The 24,717-nt window shown below is 36.2% G+C and overlaps 1 protein-coding gene across 3 annotated transcripts in view; it reads left to right on the top strand.

The window, feature by feature from the left end:
* ArfGAP1 (ADP-ribosylation factor GTPase-activating protein 1) overlaps positions 1-24,717 on the top strand; it is a 320,099-nt gene that overhangs the window by 173,722 nt on the left and 121,660 nt on the right. For all 3 annotated transcript variants that reach the window (XM_090409895.1, XM_090409893.1, XM_090409894.1), the window contains one exon: positions 5,265-5,324. In XM_090409895.1, the coding sequence (XP_090266021.1) occupies positions 5,265-5,324 (60 nt within the window). The remainder of the gene's footprint in view (positions 1-5,264; positions 5,325-24,717) is intronic.

Raw genomic sequence — 24,717 nt, 5'->3', positions numbered from 1 at the left:
AAGCCTCCAACATGATGTCGTCACAGCACTTAAGCCTCTATCTTGCACAAACTGCAGTATCTGCGGTTAATGAAGCAGCTGTAAATACATTTTGCCATTGTTTAAGATATTTTTGCAGTTGATTCACTTTGTTTTTGCACAACTGTCCTTGCAACTTGTCAAATTTTGAAGAATGTTTAGCCTTATAATGCCTCTTGATGTTATATTCCTTGAGAACATCTTTTCACACCATATCAAGCAAACAGCATTGTCTTTTATTATTACTATTATTACGGGCAACTCCAGGGAGTCATTAGACTCATCGAGGGAGGCCCCAAATCATATTCATCACAACTATTTGACATTCATACAGTATCTATCATACCTCGCCTTAAACTCATTCACTGTTACAGCATCCACCACAGACTCAGGGAGCGCATTCCACTCATTCACTACTCTAAAAGTAAAGAACCCAGCTCTAACACCTTTACTAACCACACTTTTGCCCAGTTTCCATGGATGTCCCCTAGTCCTCCCACAACCAGCCCTGTTCTCAAAAATATCTTCTGAATTAATTTTATAGAAACCCTTCAGTAATTTGAATGTCTCAATCATATCTCCCCTCCTCCGCCTATCAACCAATTTTTGCAACCCACAAATCCTCAACCTGTTCTCATACGGTTCATTCCACAGACCTGCTATCATCTTGGTCACTCACCTCTGGATCCTCTCCACCTCCTCCCCATCAAGAAGAAACCTAGGTGACTAAATCTGAGCACAGTAGTCGAGATGGGGTCTTATCAAGGCTCGATACAGAGGAACAATAACCTGCTTGTCTCTGCTTGTCAACGTATTCTTCCGCAACCAAGTGATTTGATGAGCTGATTTGGCCACTTTTGCAATGTGTCCCCTAAATTTCAATTCCTTATCCACCAACACTCCTAAATCTCGTGCCTCATCAATTTCCTGGAGCACGGTTCCACCAATGCAGTAAACTGCCGCCAATCTCTTCACCCCAAAATGCATAACCTTACATTTTGCCACATTAAATTGACATCCATTCTCCTTAGCCCAGACCTCCAATTTATCCAAATCATCCTGCAAAATTTTGACGTCATCTGCATTCACTATTGCCCTACCCAACTTCGCATCATCCCCAAACAAATGAACTGTTCCTCTCAGATCCTTTCCTATATCATTTATGAACAAATTAAACAGCAGTGGTCCAAGAACAGATCCTTGTGGCACACCACTAGTCACAGGCCGTCTTGTGGACTCTACTCCTGAGTAAACCACTCTCTGATATCTCTCCCTCAACCACCCACCTATCCATCTCACTAACCCTATGTCCATTCCCATATGCTGCAATTTACTGATTAGAATTCCATATGGTATCCTGTCAAAGGCCTTAGCAAGGTCCAGTAGAATCACTGTAAACCCATTACCCTTATCCAGTTCAGCCATCACTGTGTTATAATACGTGAGCAAGTTACTGAGGCATGACCTACCCTTCACAAAACCATGCTGTCCCCGATACAGTATCCCATTTTATTCTATCCAATCTTGTATTTTCCTCTTGACTATTTTCTCTAAGACCTTGATAATAATTCCTGCTATGCTGATTGGCCGGTAATTTTCAACAGCAGCCTTGGAACCACCTTTGTGCAGCAGAACTATTTTCCCCTCTTTCCACCCCCTTGGGACTGACCCAGTCCTGAGGCTCAAATTAAACAAAATGGTCAAGGGCACTGACAATTCTTTGGCCGCTTCACGTACAACACGAGCTGGTATACCATCCAATCCCAGAGATGTATTGACATTGAGGTTCTGTAATAGACTAGTTACCTCTACTTCATTCATCACAATTCCAGTATAAGCTGTTGGTTCTTCCATTCCTGCAAAGTCACCACCTGGATGATATACTCTTGCAAAGTGCTCGCTCAGTAATTCCACAATATCGACTGATTCAGTTACCTCCCTACCCTCAGCATTTTTTAAGATCATTCTACCATGAGCATTTTTCCTTTTACTTGCAACATATTGAAAAAACTGTTTGGGATTCTCTTTAGCCTGCGTTGCCAATTTTCTTTCGTAATCTGCTTTTGCTTTTCTTACCACCCTTGTTACCATCCTGGACTGAGCTTTATACTGTTCCTGCGCCTGATAGTCGCCCTTCTCCTTAAATTCCCTCCACAATTGTTTCTTTTTTTGCAGCTCAAGCTTAATAGGGTTATTCATCCATTTAACCCCTACTTGATTTTTTATTCGGACTCTTGGTATACAGTCAACCATTGCCTCCTGCAAGCAGTTCTTAACCACCTCCCATGCACTATCAACATCCAGCCCTTGCAGTTTTACATGCCATGGCATTGAGCCAAGCATACACCTAAGCTTGTCATACTTACCAGCCCGGTAATTCCACATGAACCCTGTCTTAATTGTAAATTCGACTCCTTTAGCCACCTCCCAAGTCATGAACTTATGGTCACTCTCACCAATTGGTGGCAACATGGTCATGTTTGTTACAGCCACATTCTCAGTTGCAATTACTAGGTCTAGCACTCTCTGCCCCCTGGTATTTTCCAATACATGTTGCCATAGATAGTTGTCTCTTAATAACCTCATAAAATCCAATTCCCTCCTTTATGCAAGTGAAGAAATAGTCGTATGTCCATCTTTCATTAATTGATGATTTTAGTTCTCAACTTTGTGTTTTCTAGATTTGAACTCATTAATTAAACACTGAGTTCTGTTTGTAAAGGAAAAGAAAAAAATTATAAAGATGCAATTTTTTAAAGATAAAATTATATTACAATTATAAATTTACAATTTGTTTAGGTTTTGAAAGAACTTGTATCAATAAGTTTATTCAAGAATAATGCAACTACTTACTTTCATGTATTGTTAAGGTATGACTTCTCATGTGCGAATGAAAATACAAAGTCAAATGGCACAATCATGGGAATTATTGTCGTGAGCAAATATTTTTCAAGTGACCTCTTAATGTGTGCTTCATATTGATAACACGTGCCTTTTACTAAAATGTTTACACTTCAGCTAAATGAAGTGCAACGTTTTAGCGGGCCGCAGGTTAGTAGTTGGAGGGTTGCATTCAGCCCACTGCCCATGGGTTGCTCATCACTGTTCTAGAGGAAGCAGTATTAAATTGTGTACCTAGGGTAAGGAGGGTTAATTGGTGTAGGAGTTAGATAGATGAGTAATATAATGAAGCATGAGCTGTAGAAGAAGAAAATGCTGTGGAGGATATATAAACAGAATAAAGGCTATATAAGCATAATAATAGCATTCATTTTATAAAGGTTAAACATTTTTACTTTAAGTCAGGAAGTCTCACAGGTTACAACTCCATTATAGTGTATCCATTAATTGTGCTCCAATCAAGGGATTAACTACATAGTGCTGTATACAATCCATTAAGCCTTCAACATGATATCCTCACAGCACTGCATCATGTAATTACTCAGTAGAGTAATTACATTATATAGAAAACTATCCATGTATTTGATCAACTTCAGCCACTGAAGATTAGGTGCTATGTATATTTAATCTCCTCTTATATAGTAAATTCATTCTTATTATCATTCACAAAATGTCACATTCAGTCAGTTTAGGTGTCAACATCTCTCCTAAAGAAATGTCTTTTTGTCTCCTCATCAGCTTAGAACAAAATTTCCTCCCAATGTTGTTAATAGTATTTCTCCACATTTTGCATTCCAACTATCCTGACAGCAAAGTCAGAATAAAATTCTCAATGATTCATGTATAGACTCACCACTGTTTCCTTGCCTTCACCTACTCTGTGGAATTCTTTGAACAAAAAGTTCATTTCTATCTGTTAAATCCAAAAGTCTGACTCAGGTATATTGGAAGTATATTTATACTTTGGCTGTGTGGTCTTCAACTCTAACTGTAAACATGTTCCTCAACAACCAACATCGATGCATACTGGTCATTTATTATGAGAAAGAATCAGTATTTCTTTACCATTCTGAGATACTGTGGTAATCTGTCTTTCCACTGGTCACCTTACTTTTTTTTCTCTGCAATATTTAATAATAATAATAATCCAAAAATAATAATGTCTGTTATATGTTAATGCCTACTCTCATCATTGCCATTATTACGCAAAGCTTGAGACATGGTGATGAAATTGGGATCATTCGAATGATGATAATCCCAATTACTCTATAGCTCAGTCTGTAATGACAGTGCCCTTTTGTTAGAAAGACTCTACTTTTAATCTCATCTAAGCCTCAAATCTCTATTATAGTTTCTCAAATGAGAACGAATTAGCCACTCTCTCTCTCTCTCATACAATTGTATCATAAAAATGATACAATTGTACAGCTGTTATATCATCATTTGATTAATTATGCAAGAAGAAGAAAAGCTAGACAAGGGGTAATAAAACCATCCATCTTGTTTTTTCTGTCAAATTCTTACTGTGTGTAATTTGTTAATCTTTGTTAATTATTTAAAAGGATATCACCAAATTGTATAGTGAACTTTTCCTTACTATAACAAGGTACTGAAAAGTTCCAATCAGCATTCCATAACAACAGTGCTGTTGTGAAGAAAACTTAAACTATTCTTTTGTTTTCAAGTTCATTATAGTGAGAATCATCTGTATAGTGCTTTCAAAGGATGATATTGATATAGGCATTGAAATACCAAGTAAATTTAAAAATTTAAAAGATTTTTATTTAATTTTGCATACTTTTTAACATTTTATGTTAAGGGATAAAATGTATCTCTAATATTTTTGTTGAGATCCCTTAAGATACAAACAGTTAATTTACAGAGATATTTAAAGACTTTTTACTTGCATTTCTTCATAAGATCAACACTTTGAAGAGATTTTCTCTTTGTGCAACCTGTTTTTTATGGTATTATGTCATACACTTCATTACTTTAAGTTTATATTTTTTAAGGTGCATGCTGTTTTTTTTTTTAAATGTATTTTAAAATTTACCGTATTCCATTTCTGTGATCATCAGTAATTTGTCTAAGAGTATATGACACTTGGACAGGATAATACTGAACTTCAGCTGTAGCTAGGTTTTTGCTAATTTATTGAAGTTATTATCAAATTTGTTTAAAAAAAAAAAACTGAGCGAAACCTTTATTTATTGATTTTTTTTTATTTAAATGTTTGCATTTATGCATGTTTTTTCTTTTGCTTTCTCTCTCCCTTTCTCTTGCTCTCTCTATCCATCTATCTTTTGTTTTTCTTCATTATTGTGCATGCTGTCTTTGTTTTTTAGGTAAAAGAAGGAAATATAATAGGTGACCTTCAAACTCAAGTTTCAACAATTAGTGTTAAGGTAAGCTTTTCTTGCTTCAGAAAATTAGGTAAAGTTAAATTAAATCCTAAAATCAATAATAAAGTGTTTATCATTATCATCATCAATTTTCTGATATGTACCCCCAAGGGGTGTTCAGGTTGCTATGACAGCACTACATTATTAAGTTTACATTATTATTAATCTCCTATTCAATATTTTTTCCAAATCAGTCTATTACTTGTGAGAACTTCAATAGTCATATCTAACATTTCTTGCTTCTAAGGCACTTCTGACTAAATCAATCCACCTAGACCTTGATTTCCTGTGGTTCTCTTACCTGCCCTCTTGGCATCAAACACCTATTTTGCTAATCTTTCCTCACTCATTCTATTTAAGTTGCTGCACACCTTAGATTAGCTCTGCTTACACATTCTTGAATGCTAATAATGTTAAGTTCCTTTCTAATATCTTCATCTTTAATGTGGTTCTGCCATTGATGCCTTCAGTTCACTCCCCTAATTTTTCTTAGAACCCTCCTATCTGTGATCTCTAGTCTTTGATCAAGTGCTTTATTTCTAACCCAACTTTCAGTTCAGTCACTTAAAACTGGTTTGAAAACTGTCTTGTATACTGCAAGTTTGATGTTTTGGCTGATTGCTCTCTTATTCCATATAAATTTATTCAGTTGGCTACCCACCATACCAGCTTTGCTTATTCTGTTGTCTATTTCCAGATTTAACCTGCCATCTTCACTAATGTATTCAATGTTGCTATGTCTAAATAGGTGAAATATTTTATTCATTCTATAGGATCTCCATTCAGAATGCAGCTGAAGTTTTCTATGCTCCTACCTATTTTCATAGTTTTGGTCTTTTTATTGCTGATTCTCAAGCCAAATTGAATAACAACATTCAATTTAGTTAGAGAATCCTGAAGATTAGCACTAGATGAGTACAACATTATCTGCATAAAGCAAAGAGCTAAGTTTGAAATCTCCAATTCTAATATCAGGTTTAATGCCACTTTCATAATGTGATCTATATAGATGATGAATAAAGTGGAGATAGTGTGCATCCTTGTCTTATCCCTGATTTTACATTAAACCATCTTCCTATATTTCCTTCAATTCTAACTACTGACTGACTACTTAAATATAGACTATGTATAATGTTCCATTTACCCCATATAATTAAAGTATTTTGAAAAGAAGTTTTTCTCTGGTCACCTTGTCACATGCCTTTCCAGATGTACAAAACAGATCCTTGTCATGTTACCATGACTTTTCAACTATTTGTCTTAAAGTGAAAATCTGATCCTGATCAGTAGTTAAAATTGAAATACAGGAAGATGGTTTATTGTAAAATCAGGGGCAAGACAAGGATTTTCACCTACATCTATTTGGCCTGAACCCAGCTTGTTCTTCTCTAAGTTTCTCTTCCACAATCTTTACTCAACCTCTTTTCAAGTATGCTGATATAAATCTTACCTAGAGAGCACTTAGCAGAGAAATTCCTTGTAATTCTCACATTTGGCTTTATTCTCTTTTTTATAGATGGGTACTATGAGAGCTCCACTCCAATCATCAGGAATTTGACCTTCTGACCAGCCGTCTGAATTATGCATTGTAGCCACTGCAAAACTTTTATACCTCAATACTTAAGCATTTCTGGTTGAATATTATCTGCTCCAGCTGCCTTTCCATATTTCAAGTTTTTGACAGTCTTTTCTAACTCAAGTATTGATTTGTACTTCTCTTTGCATGCCGCTTGAAAATTTTCTAGTACAGTTCTGTCACTGCTTGGTTTGTTTAGCAGTCTTTCAAAGTAATTATTCCAGACATATAGGATATTCTTATCTTCAATATTTGTGTCGCCTTTATCATCTTTGATTCCTTTTACAGTACTCTTCCTCTATTTCTAAGCCTTTTCAATAGCCTCCAGATCATTTTTCCACTTTCCTGATATTTTCTTTCTATATTCTTACCAAAGTCTTCCCATGACATTTATTTAGCACTTTTACACATAGCTTAGCCATCTTACATTTTTCTCTGTATTCTTTTGGGAAATCTGCTGACTTTTTTGTTAGGAAATTTTGGTATGCTTTCTTCTTTTCCAGGACTGCTTCTTTAACTTCTTGTGTCCACCATGAAGTTCTTATTTTTCTATCCTTGCAGACAACTTCACTACACATATACATACTTAGGTATTTATTTTCAGTTCCTAAAAATGGGAGAAATAAATTTTGTTTTTCTTGTGTTTATTTAGAAATTGAATGGTAGATAGTTGACTTAAGTATCATTGTATAAAGACGTTGCCATTCTTGGATGTCACAATTTTATAAAGTCAATCATTGCTATCTCTTATTATTACATGACACTTCCTAGGCATCCAAGGACTCATTGTGGATAAGGGGGTATCTAATTACCGATCTAATCTATTTATGACTATCTTGATTTCTGATTGTGGACAATCTTAATAAGAACTATTTGAGATTTATCTAAAAAGAACTGTTAGAGAACAATTTAAGAACCTTCTAATAAGAGTGGTGCATTAAAAACTTAATAAAGTACTACAGTGTACTTAGTGGAGAATAATGGGGTACACGATCTTCATATAATTGTTCATTCTATTTTTATTTATTTATTTATTAATTTTTTTTGTTTTATTTAACATGACTTCCATTCCACAAAAGCTTGAAAAACTATAGTACATTAGTATTGTGGGAGGATAAGGAATTTTTTTCTATTTGTATTAATATCTTTCTTTCTTTCTTTTTTTTTTTTTTTTTTGTATTTTTTTATTTATCAAACATTGAACTTTTTCAAGCCACTTGCCTCTTCAGAGCTCCAATACGTGAGCCATGGTCTTACACCAGGTGATGAAATTAATTTCCCACGTGAAGACAATCACAAACATCCCTGCCAACTAACCACTGTTCTAACGTGTCATCATAGTAATATTTACTTAATATGGCTTAATTCCTTTACTTAACTATCTCTTGAATAATTTTCCTATCTCAGCAATGCCTATAATGAGTCTGTCTTTGTCTTACTATTATATACTTCAGCCCCTTAGATTATCACATGCACGAGTCTTACAAAGGGATTGTCTCAAGGTTAAGCCAACTCCTTGGTAACAAAGCTTCTGAAGTTAACTTCTCTTAAGGTTCTGGAAAAATTTATTTGTTCCACTACGCCACCCAGAACCCTTAGATTGGAAAAACTTTTCAGTCGAGAAGTGAACCTTCAGATATGCACGTGGTTAACCTAATCTATTTCTATACTAATTTATCAATTATCAATTCTTTCTATAATCAACTGTTTGCAGTCCTGGTCTTAATTAACAATTATCTCCCACTTAGATCCGAATAATTTATGAGTGGTGCATTGGATTCTTAGACACAGGCAACCAAATTAATAAGAGCAAAAGGTTTATTTAACATAATGATCATCATACAGAATAAAGAACTTTCAATTATCACTGTACTACTAGATTACAAAGTAAAATTAATCAATATACATCACACAGTAATTAATACTACAAAAACATTATGTTCAAAGATTCAAAGCTCGCATTCTTAGATTATAAAACCAATAATGACTTTTAGGTGTTAATCAAGGTGTCTGGATTAGACATCGCTACAGCTCTTAAACATAGCTAGCAATCAACACAAGTACAATTATAATACATAGCACATATTGCTCACCGACTACGATTAAAATATCACAGTTCTGTCTTAATTTTAGATAGTCTCAAAACTTTATGGAGGTCTATGATTCTTAAGTTACAATTACCTTTCTCTCACACATTACTTGATTAAAGGTTTACTATACCGAACTCGAGGATTCCTCATGCTTGTCCTTTTGGTTCTTGGATTCCTTTCCTTTCAAACATTTCCTTCTCTCTATGTTAAGGCTAAAATTCCTGTCAGCTTAGGTTGGTCCTCATGGAGTCTGCATACCGATCATCTATGCATAGAATATTCTTAGTGCGAGGCGATTCTGCATCCATAAGGCACGCTGAACCTGGCCACTATCTTTTCTGGGAGTTGCCCGTTGCTTTGAAAATCCTCTATTCGTAGGGCTTGGAATCCGTGATCCCTATAATCACGACCCGACACCTCCGACTTCTGCCACCGAGAGAGAGAACAGAGACTCCAGAGACAAAAAGCGAAAAGTCCTTGGGGGGAGGGGATTCCAGCCCTTTTATATCAACCCCTACCAGGACTCCCTGTAACCCTAAATTTTCACCCAACACGTTATTCCTTTGCACTCATGGGTCTTGCCTTTTCGTAATGTCTTCCCCGAAAGCTTAGGTCGCCACGTGCTGTATGCACGTGTGACCACTTGAGGCAACTTACTAATCCGGTGTAATTGTTTTACACTAATTACAGTATCCAATATTTGTCAGGCCATACACAACTTATACTAAAATACAAGCATATCCTTTTCAAAAGTTTTAACTTGTCAAATTATGAATGAAACATTCCTTAGTGAATTGTATTCATTCACAATTTAACACCACCAACATCCCTGTACACACCAACCAACCTGCAGCCTGTTGGTTGGAGAGCAGATGTGCTAACTACTCAATTATTCTTCTATCTTTTTATTTATTTTATTTTATTTATTTATTTTTTTGAGTAACTGTTGACATTTGAAATCTAATGTCAACACTCTTACATTCTTTCATAAAATTATAAATGCTAAGTCTTAGAGACATAATGAAATAAAAATAAAACATTCTGCTAATATTTCACTAGTAATTTTAACTAGCGTCATCAGAATAGGATTAGAATAACAGAAGAATCATTAGTAAACAAATTACCCACAATCCCTGCAATTGGGAAGAGTGATCATTCAATCTCAACTTTGGAGATTGCCATACATGCAGAATTTTCAATTAAGAAGGGTGTGTGGAATTTCACAGCAGGTAATTATAACATACTCAGGAGCCAGCTTAGAGCAGTACCATGGTATAAGAATCTGGAGGGAGAAAGAAATGTTTTATGGTGTGTGTGTGTGTGTGTGTGTGTGTGTGAAGAAAGCAATTATCAGATTGTATACTCAGAATTTTGAGAATAAATTAGGTAAGCGATGGGATAACTAGCATCATTAAGCAGAAGTTGCAGAAAAAGTTGTGCAGGGTATACCATAAGCAGTACACAGTCCTGCAAGAAAGGTGACCAGTATGATAAGGAAAGAAAAACCAGATTATGAGAAAAAAATTAGCCACAACAAAGGAATCCCAGAGTTCTTTTAATTTGTCATGAGTAAAAGGAAACATGATTGTGGAAGGTTAACATTATTGAGCACTGATTACAGAAGCAGACAAAATAATTGAGACCAAATCAGATAAAATAACTTATTCATGCACTTAGCAAGTATGTACCATGGTGAAGGTTTTGAAATGCCAGATGTAGCAGGGACTGTCCACTCATTTAGCCTAGTGGCTATGTGCTTCGCAACCATATGCCTGGGAAGGAGTGTCCTAGGTTCTATTCCCGTCGACGACATGAGGAGCTTAAGGATCTTCCTCAGCCATAGCCAAGTTAGCCTGTCTTGGGTGTGAACAGGAGGGTTTTTCTGCCAGTTTATCTGGGATTTTTCATCCTGCGAGCAGGCAAATTAGCCCCATGAACACACACAGATACAGTCGGGAATACTTCAGACAATCCCTCCAGCCATAGGTCTGAATTGTCAGCTATGCCGGTCCCGAGCCCGGATAAAAATAGGGGGGAATTGAGGTGGTGCCGTACCTCCCCATAAAATTTGCTAGTGGCCATTGAATCACCATATGAAATGAATGAATGAAGCAAGGACTGACATGAAAATAGATGTTGATGAACTGGAAGTGCTTAGATATTGCGAAATCTTCATTTGAATTTGGTCAGGGGATATTGTCCTGTGTATTGAGAGAATGTGCAAGGGAATTGGCAGTGCCTCTGAACAGGTTATTTAATTAAAGTATTAATTAATTAAAATATCAGCTCTGGTAAGGTCCTTTATTTATTTGTGTGGGGTCCCCCCCCCATTTTTCGACCACCCCTTAGGACTGGTTGAGTCCTCTTAATGAGGGATTAAGTATGTATTTTTGATTGTAGCCTGTGTGTTCACGGGTTCGGTTTACCTGCTTGCAGGATGAAAAACCCCAGATAAACTGGGGCGAAAAATCCTGCTGTCCACGCCCAAGGGTAAAGTCCTAATGAAGTGGAAAAAGAGCAAAAATACTTGAAGGAAGCTTTAAGACAGACAGCAAATTATAGACTGATCAGTATCTCAGAAGGTCAAATTGGAAAAATTGGTCAGTGGCAAAATTCAGAAATGGATGTCAGTTTTAATAATATGTTGATACTTGGAAAATGGAAATAGCTATATGATGATACTATTGGACTTTGCAAAAGCATTCAACAGAAACATTCGATTTATTTACAGAGTTTCACACAGAACTCTGTTAATAAATTGGAGATGACAGGAATGTTTACAGAACTGGTGGTATGGTTTAGAGTAGCAAAGGGCAATCATTTCTGGTCTACAGGCCAAATTTTATGTACAAAGATAGTTTTAAAATATCTGTTATCGGGGATAACAGATATTTTAAAATAGCAAGTGGAAACAAAGACGAGGCCGTGCTCATGAGCATGCCAAACTGATATGATTATACGGGATGCACCGTGCCTCACTGCACAGATGATTGTGGATCATCTTTGTGGCTAATGCTACCTACAGCCCATTGCACCACAAGACTCTAACTTAGTGTGATAAGTTTAGGATATTTAATTTTTTATATAAAAACACCTTCTATTGTTAATGTGCATATACTTATACATAAATACACCCCTTGGTGCCAATTTTTAGGTTTAAAAAAAAATCAAAAGAATGGAATTTCTCTTCTTGGGCCACTTTCTGGTCTGCAGAGTTTCTAAGTAATGGGCAGAAAAGAAGGGGGATATGATAGAAACACATTTGCTGGTCAGGTTGTCATATCTTCTCTCCAACCAATAAGCTATGGGTTCAAATCTTGCCATATGCTTGGATGTTGGTGAAAAAAAAAAATCATCAAATCCAAATCTGACTTTGTGTAGAAAACTTCTTCCTTTTGTTTCCTGTTGAAACAAAAGTTGTGTCTCCTGGATTCTCACCAGTTGGATACAGTTTCATGCTCTTTACCTCAAATTTGCATGGTACCACATTATCCAAAAAAAAAAAAAAGCTTATTTACAGCCATCATTTTTCACCTCTAACTCCAGCATACATGACTAAGACAAATCACCTCGAACTGTACTAAGTACAGTTCACATCACCTCATGCTTCCTTGTCTTTTGCCAGATAGACATCAGCATACACTTCACTACCTAGGATGTTGATAACTATAGTCCTGGTGGTATTTAGCAGTTGTTTTCAACACATATGTTTAAAAACTAATACAATCCTATATTATGTTTACTATACTTCATACTTGAAGTATAGTAAAGATAATATGCCATTTGTTCTACAGCATAAGATGAGTCTTCGACTCCATAAGGTCTTGGGTAATAATAATAATAAATGCAAAACAAGTTCAAAAAAGAACAAGAACATCCTAACATAGCTATCATCATGTTGCTCTCACCTGGCTCATAAAAAATAATGGGGAGAAAGTTATCAACAGTCAAAACTTCTTTCACCAAATGGAAGGCTATCACATAATCATTACGGGCTCTGTTATTTGCCCATATCACACCTCCTCCCACAAAAGACATGGAAAGGGGATGGAAGAAATGTGTAGTTGTTCTTAATGTTTCCAAGGCATTTCACTGGGCTCTGTTATGGTTTACCTTCCACTCTTTATAACTCCCCCCTCCATGTAGAGAACCTGTTCATGGTAGAAGAAACCTCCCAATGATGCATTGGCCGTTTTTTTATTTGTCTAGTCTTTTCTTACTATGATCTTTGTTCTACTTTTCCCAAGTCTTTTTTTTTTTTTTTTAGAGTGCTGTTACTGGGATCCAACACCTTGATGCTATGTTTGTTATACAGAGCAACCTGAGGATGCCTGGAAATGGGGTTCTGGTATTCTCCCACTGCTTTGGAAGGATGGACATTCCTGGATGGCCCAGCTAGAATCAGTTAGCTAATGAGCTTGTCTGCAAAAGTCAATATTATTATTATTATATTACGGGCATCTCCAAGGAGTCCTTAGACTCATTGAAGGAGGCCCTAAACAACTACTGAACATCCACACAGTATGTATCATACTTTTCCTTGAACTCATTCACAGTCATAGCACCCACAACAGACTCTGGCAACTTATTCCACTCATTCACCACTCTCCAAGTAAAAAACCTAGTACTAACACCCTTACTAACCACACTCTTCCCCAGTTTCCATGGATGGCCCCTAGTCCTCCCACCACCAGTCCTTCTGAAAAATTTCCTTTGAATTAATCTTATAGAAACCCTTCAGTAATTTGAATGTCTCAATCATATCACCCCTTTTCTACCTATCAACCAATTTCTGCAACCCACCAATCTTCAACCTGTTCTCATAAGGTTCATTCCATAGACCTGCTATCATCTTGGTCACTCACTTCTGGATCCTCTCCACCTCCTCCCCATCAAGAAGAAACCCTGGCACCCAGATCTGGGCACACAGTAGTCAAGATGGGTTCTTATCAAGGCTCGATACAGAGGAACAATAACTTCCTTGTCTCTGCTCATCAAAGTATTCTTCAGTAACCAAGTGATCTGATAAGCTGATTTAGCCACTTTTGCTATGTGCCAATAATTAAACTTTAACTCTCCATCCACTAACACTCCCAAGTCTTTGGCTTCGTCAATTTTCTGGAGTACAGTTCCACCAATGTGGTATACTGCGGGTAATCCTTTCACTCCGAAATGCATAACCTTACACTTTGCCACATTAAATTGACATCCATTCTCCTTAGCCCAGTCCTCCAATCTATCCAAATCATCCTGCAAAATTTTGACATCATGTACATTCGCTATTGCTCTACCCAACTTTGCATCATCAGCAAACAAATGAACAGTTCCTCTCAGATCCTTTCCTATATTGTTAATGAAAAAATTAAATAGTAGTGGTCCAAGAACAGAACCCTGCGGCACACCACTAGTCACAGGTCGTCTTTTGGACTCTACCCCTGAATAAACTACTCTCTGATATCTCTCTGTCAACCACCCTCCTATCCATCTCACCAACCCTATATCCATCCCCATATGCTGCAGTTTACTGATCAGAATTCTATGTGGTATCCTGTCAAAGGCCTTAGCAAGGTCCAGCGGTATCACTGTATACCCATTACCTTAATCCAGTTCAGCCGTCACTGTGTTATAAAACGTAAGCAAGTTAGTGAGGCATGATCTACCCTTCACAAAACCATGCTGTCCCCCATACAGTATCCCATTATCCCATTCCTGTATTTTTCTCTTGACTACTTTCTCCAAAACTTTGACAATGACTCCTGATATGCTGATCGGTCAGTAATTTGCAACAACAGTCTTGGAACCTCCTTTATGCAGTGGAACTATTTTCCTCTCTTTCCACCCCTTCGGGACTAACCCAGACCCGAGACTCAAATTAAACAAAAAGTGTTATAGCAAGTCTCCATCCCAGTAGTCTAATAGGACTCAAGGCTTGCTGTGGTTCTGGTATGGCATCTGTGCGGTAGCTCCAGCATTCTACTTCTAAGCTTACTTTCTGCTTGCTTGATAGTGGGCATTCATTTGTGGCTTTGTGATAGTCAGGGAGCTCTGGCACTGAATTCTCCTTTCATTTGAGAATGAGTCTTTCACTCTTATGTTTATTGACAGCCCTAAGTAAGCCTTAACCAAGATACAGACACCATTCCAACATTGGCAGACAATAAAAATCAAAAAACATCAGGGGCTTGTATAACTGTACCATCTTTTACATTTAACAGGTGAATGATTGGGAAAATGCTGCAGAACTATGGATACCCCTTCACATAAGATTAAATGGAAGAAGACATCTGTTTTACACAGAAGTTGCCAGAGGTCTGCAGGACTATTTTTAGAATTAGCATCTACTGTGAAGCACTCCCCCAACCTCAACAAGTATAGTTGAATTAATTTGCCAAAGATCTAGGAGATAGTAATTCTGACACCAGATAGCCTGACTTCTCCAAATTAACTTTACTGTTATCTAGCATATGGAGATGCCATGTTAATACATTTAAAGTTCTGCGTCTGTTAAAAATTGAATTGTTTCTGATGATTTAGTGTAGTGTCTGTGTACTTGTCACAGTTATAAAAATCAGGGTAACCCTGATGTTCCACTTCTGAGTACATATCCATGTGTGGCTCCATGGTGGGTGGAGAGTTCTAGTGTTCAACCAGAAATCCATAGCAAGTCTTGAACCCAAGGGATAAGACTCACAGTTTGCTGTGGTGTTGGTATAATGTCCAGTATAATTTGTTGGTATAATTCCTCTGAGTGCATTTATTGCTTGCTGGATAGTGGGTGTGTCCATGTGTGGCTCTGTGGTGGTTGGGAGCTCTGGTGCCAAGCTAAAAATCCCTTAAGCATGAATCCATTGTCAAATTTTCCATTGTCAAGTACAGATACTGTAAGTATATCGTTTGATAATAGAAATAAGAAACAAAAGACATCTGACACTCACATAAACATACCAGTGTTTCACGTCTATCTAGCAAGTGAAAAGTCAATATCACCCTTTTTTTTATTCAAAACAGTTTAGGATTGGCAGGATCATCCAAAACAGATAAACTACATTATGGTATTATTCTTGTGGAAATGTCATGTCAGCAACACTCATAAAAATTACTGAGTGCACCATCATTGGGTGAAATAACAGTCATGGTAACACATCATAAAACACTTAACTATTCTAGAGGCATGCTATCAGAATGGGATTTCTTTGATGTTGCAGATGCCAAGTACAATTGCTTAAAGAGGACAATTTTAAGCAATTGCCTAACAGGACAATTGCTTAAAGAGCAATTGTATGTTAGGTTCTATGTCCCTAATTTACAAAGATGCTTTAAATGTCAGAAATATGAGCATGCTAGACTGTCCTGTTTTAGCTCTACCATCTTTGCTTGATGCAGTAGTAAAAGAGTATGATAATAAATCTTGCTCTGCCAGGAAAGCTAAATGCATTAACTGTGAGGAAGATCAACCATCCTAATGTTGTGCATGTCAGCAGTGGAAGAATGAAAAAGAAATACAAAATATATGAGGGTAGTCAGAAAAGTTCTCGTCCTAACAATGAAAAACAAATTTATAGTTTCAAAATTAATTTCATTTTTCAACATAATCTCCCTTAAGACTTATTCTGCCGATGCTTCAGTGCCATTATCCCATCACTGTAGTGGTTCTCAGTAAGATCTGCAAAATACCTCTCTACAGCTTCAATCACCTCTTGATTCGAAGAAAAACGCTGACCAGCAAGGAAGAGTTTTAGTTTTGGGAAGAGATAGAAGTCAGAGGTAGCCAAATCTGAGGAATAGGGTGGATGTTACAACAATTCCTAGTGCAGATCCCTTAATTTTCCCTTTGCCAAAACACTTGATTTTTTGCCAAAAAAAGGTGATTTTTTTCTTCTGCAAACCGGGTGTTTTCTCACAAGTTTTTATGTCTAGTCTGGTTAAAAGATCGAAATAATATTCCCCAGTTATTGTTGTTATCGTTTTACCCTTTTCAAGATAATTAATAAACAAAATGCCTTTAGCATCCCAAAACACCGATGCCATGACATTTCCTGCTGATGGAACTGTCTTTTTCTTCTTTGGCGCTGAACAACCGGCTTCTGTCCACTGTTTTGACTGCTGTTTGGATTCTGGTGTGTAATGGTGAATCCAAGTTTCATCCATAGTAATAAATCGACGCACAAAATCAGTTTTATTGTTCTTAAAACCTCCAGAGATTTTCATGTGAGTGCGTTTTTGTTCTGCTGTCAGTAAGTATATTTCGGCAGCCCATTTCCTAATTGTCGAAAATGAAGGAGAAGAGTGCCCATAAACTTTTATGAACTTCGAATGAATTTCTTTTGGCGTTAAACCTTCTTTTACAAAGAATTTTATAACTGCACAATACTCAATTTTATCCATTTCAAGGGATACAGACAACACTTTTGCTTCAGACAGCTGTATAAAACAAACTACTTGATAGAATGACTTGCAATTTCACATGGATGCTTATGACAGCTGTACTAACTTAGAAAAAAAAAATCTTGCCGATACTGTAGCCATCTATGGTCGAGGCCAAGAACTTTTCAGACCATGCTCATGTCGAGAAGCAAAATGGAAGCTAGCTGTAACCTCACTTGTCCTGAAATCCTCCTATGCTAAGAAGGTGGCATTTAAGAAAATATCAAAAGCAACTGAAATATGTCTATTTCATCATCTGATAATTTCAGTATACCTGAACTTATGATTGTCAGCGCTTCTCTGTGGAATGCATCAGTTCCTCTGACTATTACAGTCCTATTCCTGAAACTACACCTAAAATAATCTTGTTTAATAAAAAAACCTACTTGTCAAGAAAATTATGGCAAGAGTTTTACTGAAAGATTAATCACCAGTCATCCCACAGAAAAAATGGATACGTCTATATCCACTTAAAGTGAACTAAACTTAATGAATGATCCTGACATCAGATGATATATTGAATATTTTCCTGAGGAAGTGACAGACACTTCCTGTCCATACTTCTGAAAATCCTTTATTTTAGGAGGACATCTGAAAATCAGTTGACAAATGTAAGCCTGACAAAGGTAATCCCTCAACATCTAATATATACGTCTGTCAAAAATGCATGCTTTGTCTGATTCTGAACTAAGGATCTTGGTAAAGTATTATTCCAGTAGCAACAGAAGCCAATGTCTTAGTTCATTTTTGAAGGAAAGCTTACATTCCACATATCCATCAATTCAGAGAAAAGTGCAAGAGAGCAACAAATCATTCTATCCCAAGTCTTTAATGGGGTGTGGTTTGATTTTTGTTGCTTCATCTTTACATCTTTTTTTGCATCTTCATCTTTTAAGTCTACAGTTCTTCAAGGCAGAGTAACCTGTGATGGTTGGATGTTATCCATAATTATGTTATATGAATAGCTGCTAGAGCTTTTTTGCATATTGTCCAATAAAAGTATTTATGTTAACGCAAAGAAATGTGCTCTGTCATTTAGACAGAAACAGTTTTCTTAATGAAAGTCTCTTCCAAAGCACCCTACTTGACCTAGTATCTTTTCTCTACATTGGGAGGCTCAATGTTGTTTGCATGTTAAAGAGATTATGCAAGCTATTGGCATAAATATTGACATCATTACCCACACCAAACATAACAGTATTTCTCAATGGCAGGTTTGCACTCATGCAACCTTTCACTGTGCAAACTAAGGAAGTTTCACCCTCCATCATCCACTGCATGCAGTTTATTTTATGCTCACAGAACACTCTGATTTCCTTCCATTTATATTCACAGTTCAAAATCTGAGACCTCTGTTGGTTGTGCTTCTGTATTTTCTGATTTTATCATATCCAGTTAGATTCCGTTTGATTGCAGTAATTTAGCAGCAGATTTGAATGCAATTCATTCAGTTCGTGTATATAAAAGAAAACTGCTACCAAAATGTATGATTTACACAGACTTGATGCATTCTTTACTGGCCATCTCTTCCATGTACAATCCATATCCATTGGTTTGTGAGGTTCTGCACTGTTGTACAGAAGGTCTTCAATTTTGATATTCAATTGTGCTGAATTCCCAGTCACATTAGAATTAAGGGCAAACCGCGCAGTTAGCGTGGCTTTGTGCTACGCATCTATATGCCTGGGGAAGGAGTGTCCCAGGTTCGATTTCCGTCGAACACGTGAGGAACTTTGAGGATCTTCCTCAGGCATAGCCAAGTTAGCAGGTCTTGGGTGTGGGCAGTAGGTTTTTTTTTTTCGCCAGTTTATCTGGTGTTTTTCATCCTGCAATTAGGCAAACTGGCCCCGTGAACATATGCTTCTACAGTCAAGAATATACCCCCCCCCCGCCCCAGCAGCAGACTAGGTGACAGGTCGGTTGGGAGTGGTACTAACAAGTAGTCACATCTAAGTAACACGTGGACCCTGCATAGGAAGCGGGAATAACGCGAAGTGAAAGAAGATTGGAATTAAGGGCAATAAGATTGCAAGATGTGTTGCTTGATCTGTTCATATTTTTTACACATACTGTATGTCAGTCCCCTATACCGACAACTAATTAACTAATGGAAAGAAGCACTGACAAATAAATTGCACAATTTATTTGTCATTAACAGTCTTAACAGTCTAGGCAATGCAGACAAGTTATTCTTGCTAGGCTCTGCATTGGGCACAGTCATCGTACATATTTTTATCTCTTGTGGGCTGATGACTCATCCATGCATGAACAATGCAACATGCCTCTCACCATCTACCATGCACTTGTGAGGGCCAGCACTTCAATTAAGAAAGGAATGAAACTTTTACTAATCTGACTGAGCCATATACACTCAGGCAGATCTTATTAGTTTAGGACAAATTGCATGAAGTTTTTAACTTTTTACAATGAATTAATTTATGCAGACACATTTGATTTTAAATTAAATTGCTTTATCTAAATAAAATGTTATTTACTATTATTACCTTGAGTACTACTGTAAACTTTGATTTGGCACAGTAAACCTTGCACCAATAAACCATGAATCAATCAACCAACCATCAATGTATTTAACATTCCTATTCTCAGTTTCCTTTCCATTCCAGTTTGTTTACCATGTCTATCCATCCAGCTTTGATTCCTTTGTTTGTTTGTTTGTTTTTTAGCTTAAATAAATCCATTACCAGGTTGCTGAGCCTGTCACAGCTTCTCCAGAGCCCTATTAGTCAGAATGTTCAGTGTTCCTAATGAATTTTTATCTATCAGGCATCTCCTACTAATTCCATTATCACTCATATGTGGCTTTTCAGCTTGGACATGGAGTTGGACTTTGTTGAGGATGTTGAAATATTGTGATATTAAAAAAAAAAAAAAAAAAAAGTAAACAAAATTTAGTATTAAATGTGGATGCAAACTTAAAGATTATAGATTATATATCTTTGTATAGGTGCATCCTCCTTTCTTGATAACCATATGGTATATCTGCAGCACACCATTTTGTATATGCTGCTATTATTTTATCTGGCATCTCCGTGCAGTCATCACAGGACACTTGTACCAATTATTATTCACATGATACCTATCACACTTCTCCTTGAACTAATTCACTGACAAAGCAGTCACAACCATCTCTGACAACCCATTCCACTCATTTGCAACCATCCTAGCAAAAGAAATCTTGTCCTAAATACCCTTGCTAACCACTTTTACACAATTTCCAGGGGTGACCTGTGATTTCCCCCCCTCTCTCTCTTTGTATATTAAAGAAATCTTTGATGTCAGTCCTATAAAAATCCCTTTAATAGCTTATATTTTCTATTACATCTCTTCTTTTTTGCCTATCAACTAGTCTTTGTAACCCACATCAATCTATCCTCATTGGGAGTTTTCCATAGACTGACACAAGCTTGGTCACTTGCCTCTGGATCCTCTCTACCACATTCTCAAGGATTCAAGGTGACTAGATCAGTGTGCAGTAGTCCTGAAGTTGACTATATATAATCAGGAATCCTGTATGCTGCATTTTCAAAATAATAACTACTTTATTTAGAACATGATCATTTAAATGCCGCAGAACATTCCAGGAGCATGTTCAGTAGTAGTGAAACTGATTTATGGCAGGCCAAGTCATGTTTTTACATTAATTTCTTTAACCCTCCTTTGGCAAGTTGCCATGTCCACCAAGTCCACCATGATGCCTCTTGCTGTGCCACTTAAGGAAGTACTTTATTCCATTCTCAGTTTACCATCATTTATACAATATACACCAAATAGATCCATCTGATTTCAGATGGCTCAGAATCACTACTATTTTTTCCCTTATCTATTCCAATCCCACTAGAATGGACCAACTGCAGTGCTGAGCTGTATGCAATACAGTTTGCATTGGAACATACAGAACTGTCACAAATTCATAATTTATGCATGTTATTTGAGTTCTTGGACCATACAATTTTTTGTTTCTCTCCACATCTAGTTCTTTCTCATAAAGGCTCCATCTCGATATGTGATGGAACCTTAACGAGTCTTTATATTATTGGATCCCAAGCTGCAGAGAAATCAAAGGAAATGAGACTGTAGATGTGGCAACTGGGTCAGCACAACTTCTGTAATTAGTTTTTTGTTTTACTGTCAGTCTGTAGTCTATATGGGGAAATGAGCCAGTAAAACAAAAATTTATTTACCAGTGGTAGTCAATCATGGCAGTACTACAAATTACATGAGATCAAACCTGAATTAAACATTAGCAGTCTGTCTTGCATAGGAACTGAACCGAAGAAAGGAAATAATTTTAGGTTCAGCCTAGGTTTCATCATCTTACATATCTTTCAAGAGGGTTCATGACCTACCTGTCTGGAATCTCTGTAGCCTTTAACCATAGATCATGTTCTAGCAGAGCATCACTGCTTTATTTGGAAATAGCATATATCCTTCCAGTGCTACTTCTCCAATTGAGCCATATGCACTTAGCTAGATTCTATCTGATATGGACGGTGCATATTTTTTTTAATTGTTCATACATAATCATATGTAATTACATCTAATTAGCAATTAATAGTTATTAATTAGTCAATTCAATATTAATTATTAATATCGAATTGTTTATTTATTTATGTTTGCTGGATAATTGTTTATTATTTTTACTTGTTTTTATATCTTTATTTTACATTATGTTCTGCTTTAACCTTAGCTGCATCAGCATAATGCCTGTCTGCCTTTCTTTGTCATGATATGAGCTCCATAAAACTTTGGTGTCAATAAACCTCCAACTTTTATGAAGTTCATAGCAATTTCCCAATGAGGGGTGGGGGAGATTGTGTTATGCTGATGCATTTAGGAATTAGTGCAGCTAAAGTAGACTTGTCTCTATTGTGACATTTAAGAGGCACCATATATCCCAGTTAACTGGCTGAGATCATCACATATATATATAGTAGTCTCACACTGTAGTTTTTCAGCAAATGTTGAATATATGCTATAATTGCAGGCATACACACACACATACATACATACATATATATATAGTGATGGATAATAATAATCATTGCATCAGAAATCATGAGGTTAACCTCTTGCACCTGCACTGTAATAGTCATTGCATGGAATTGATATGACTGGATTGTAAACATCCCACTGATGGTCACAGATTCAACATCTTATTCCTTTTTCTCTTAATGCTATCTTATTTGTGTGTTATGCAGGAATGCAGTTTTGTATCATTGCCACCTTGTATAGGACAACATGTTTTGCCTTATTTTAGTTATCTCACCTGTACAGACAGCAGCATTCTGGCAAACAATCTATTTATAGGATGTCAAGTTACCATAATAATTTTATAAGTGGATCCTGGATTTACCTTCTGCTCATTTGATTTGAATTGTCAAATGAGCAGCATGAAAGGTAATTTAGACATTGTTACTCACTGTACTGCTATCTATATGTCAACTGATTTGGCTGCTTGACTCCATGATTAGAGGGATGGTATATATTATGAAACATTGGTTATATATATATATATATATTGGTTATTTCAGGAACAAAGCATTGAATCATATTGGACACCTAAAACAAACCATTGCAAAATCTGCAGCCAAAAACATCCCAATAAAAAATAAGAATGGTAGTCCATGGATTACAAAAGAAACCCTAGAACTAATTGAAAAAAGGAAACAAATTAAAACAACAGATTGGCAAAACCCAAATTACCTGAATAAAGCTATTAAGAAAAAATCTTGTCAAAAACATAAAAATAGCTATATCCTAAACATCTGCAAAGAAATAGAAAGACACTCTAACTCGAATGAAACAACAGATTTATTTAAGAAGGTTAAGGATATGACTAAAAAATTCAAACCAAAACTTAATACAATTGCAGAGGAAAACGGCAAGATCTTAAATGACACTAATGACATAGCCAGAAGATGGAAAGAGTATTGTGGTGAGCTTTACAAGGACCCAGCTATTCAACAAGAAGATGGAGGAGCTATGAAAAATATGGAGATCCTCAAAAGTGAAGTAGAATAAGCATTCAAAAAAATTAAGGAATAACAAAGCCCCAGGTTCTGGTTCAATGCCGGCTGAAATGCTGAAAAACCTTGGAGAGAATGCAGTCAACTGGATACATGATTTATGCAACACATGGAAGACATTGTTCCTCCACTGTACTGCTATCTATATGTCAACTGATTTGGCTGCTTGACTCCATGATTAGAGGGATGGTGTATATTATGAAATATAGGTTATATCATCATCATCATCATCATCATGCATATCAAAGATTTAGGCCTAGCCTGTTTTAGGTGTCTTGGGAGTCATTGTTGAATCGTTTAAGAGGACGTCCTGGTTTTCTTTTTTCTAATTGCTTGTACTTTAAGGCTTGTTTTGGTAATCTTTCTGTTTTCATTCTTTCAACGTGTTCCATCCATTTATGTTTATATTTTTTAATTTTTTTCTATTACTGGTTCTTGGTTTAATTCTTTCATAATTTCTTCATTTCTTTTGTGATCAAATACGGTATACTTTGCAGTTTTTCTCATAAACTTCATTTCTGCTGTTGTTAATCTTTGTTTGTCTTTTTGTTTTATTGTCCAGATTTTGCTTCCATTCATTAAGACTGGTAGGGCTAATGTATTATATACTTTTAGTCTGGTTTGTTTTTGAACTAGGTTTGGTTTAAATATAGAGTTAATTACACCTGTTATTTTTAAATATTTTGCAATTTTTATGTTTATATCTTTTTCATTTTCATATATGATCATACATCCTAGGTAGTTAAATGAATTCACCTGTTCTAAGATCTTGTTATCTAATACTATTTTAGTTCTTGCTGGATCTTGTCCTTTAAAGGCCATAGTTTTTGATTTTTCCGTTGATATTATCATACCATAATCTTTGGATATCTCATTTAGATTTAAAATAGCTTTTTGTAAATTATCTTCAGAATTTGTAATTATTATTTGGTCGTCTGCAAAGAGGAGAGTGTTTAAGTTAACTGTAGGTGAAAGTTTAATTCCTTGATGTAAATTTTTACTCCATTTTATTATTATTTCATTTAAGTAGATATTAAAAAGAGTTGCTGAGAGGGGACATCCCTGTCAGACCCCTTGGTTTATCTCTCTTGTATACGATAGCTCATGATTTAATCTTATTTGTATTTGATTATTTTCATATATATACTTGTGATAGCTTTTAGGATATTATTTGGTATTTGTCTTTCTTTTAATATGTTAAATAATATGTTTCTTTTAACTTTGTCAAATGCTTTTTCAAAGTCAATAAATGCAATATG

This window comes from Typopeltis vanoorti, chromosome 20 (assembly GCF_054136105.1).
Source record: "Typopeltis vanoorti isolate ZY-2024b chromosome 20, IOZ_Tvanoo_1.0, whole genome shotgun sequence".
In the NCBI taxonomy this organism is placed as follows: domain Eukaryota; kingdom Metazoa; phylum Arthropoda; class Arachnida; order Uropygi; family Thelyphonidae; genus Typopeltis; species Typopeltis vanoorti.
This window is presented reverse-complemented; position numbering and strand designations above follow the sequence as displayed.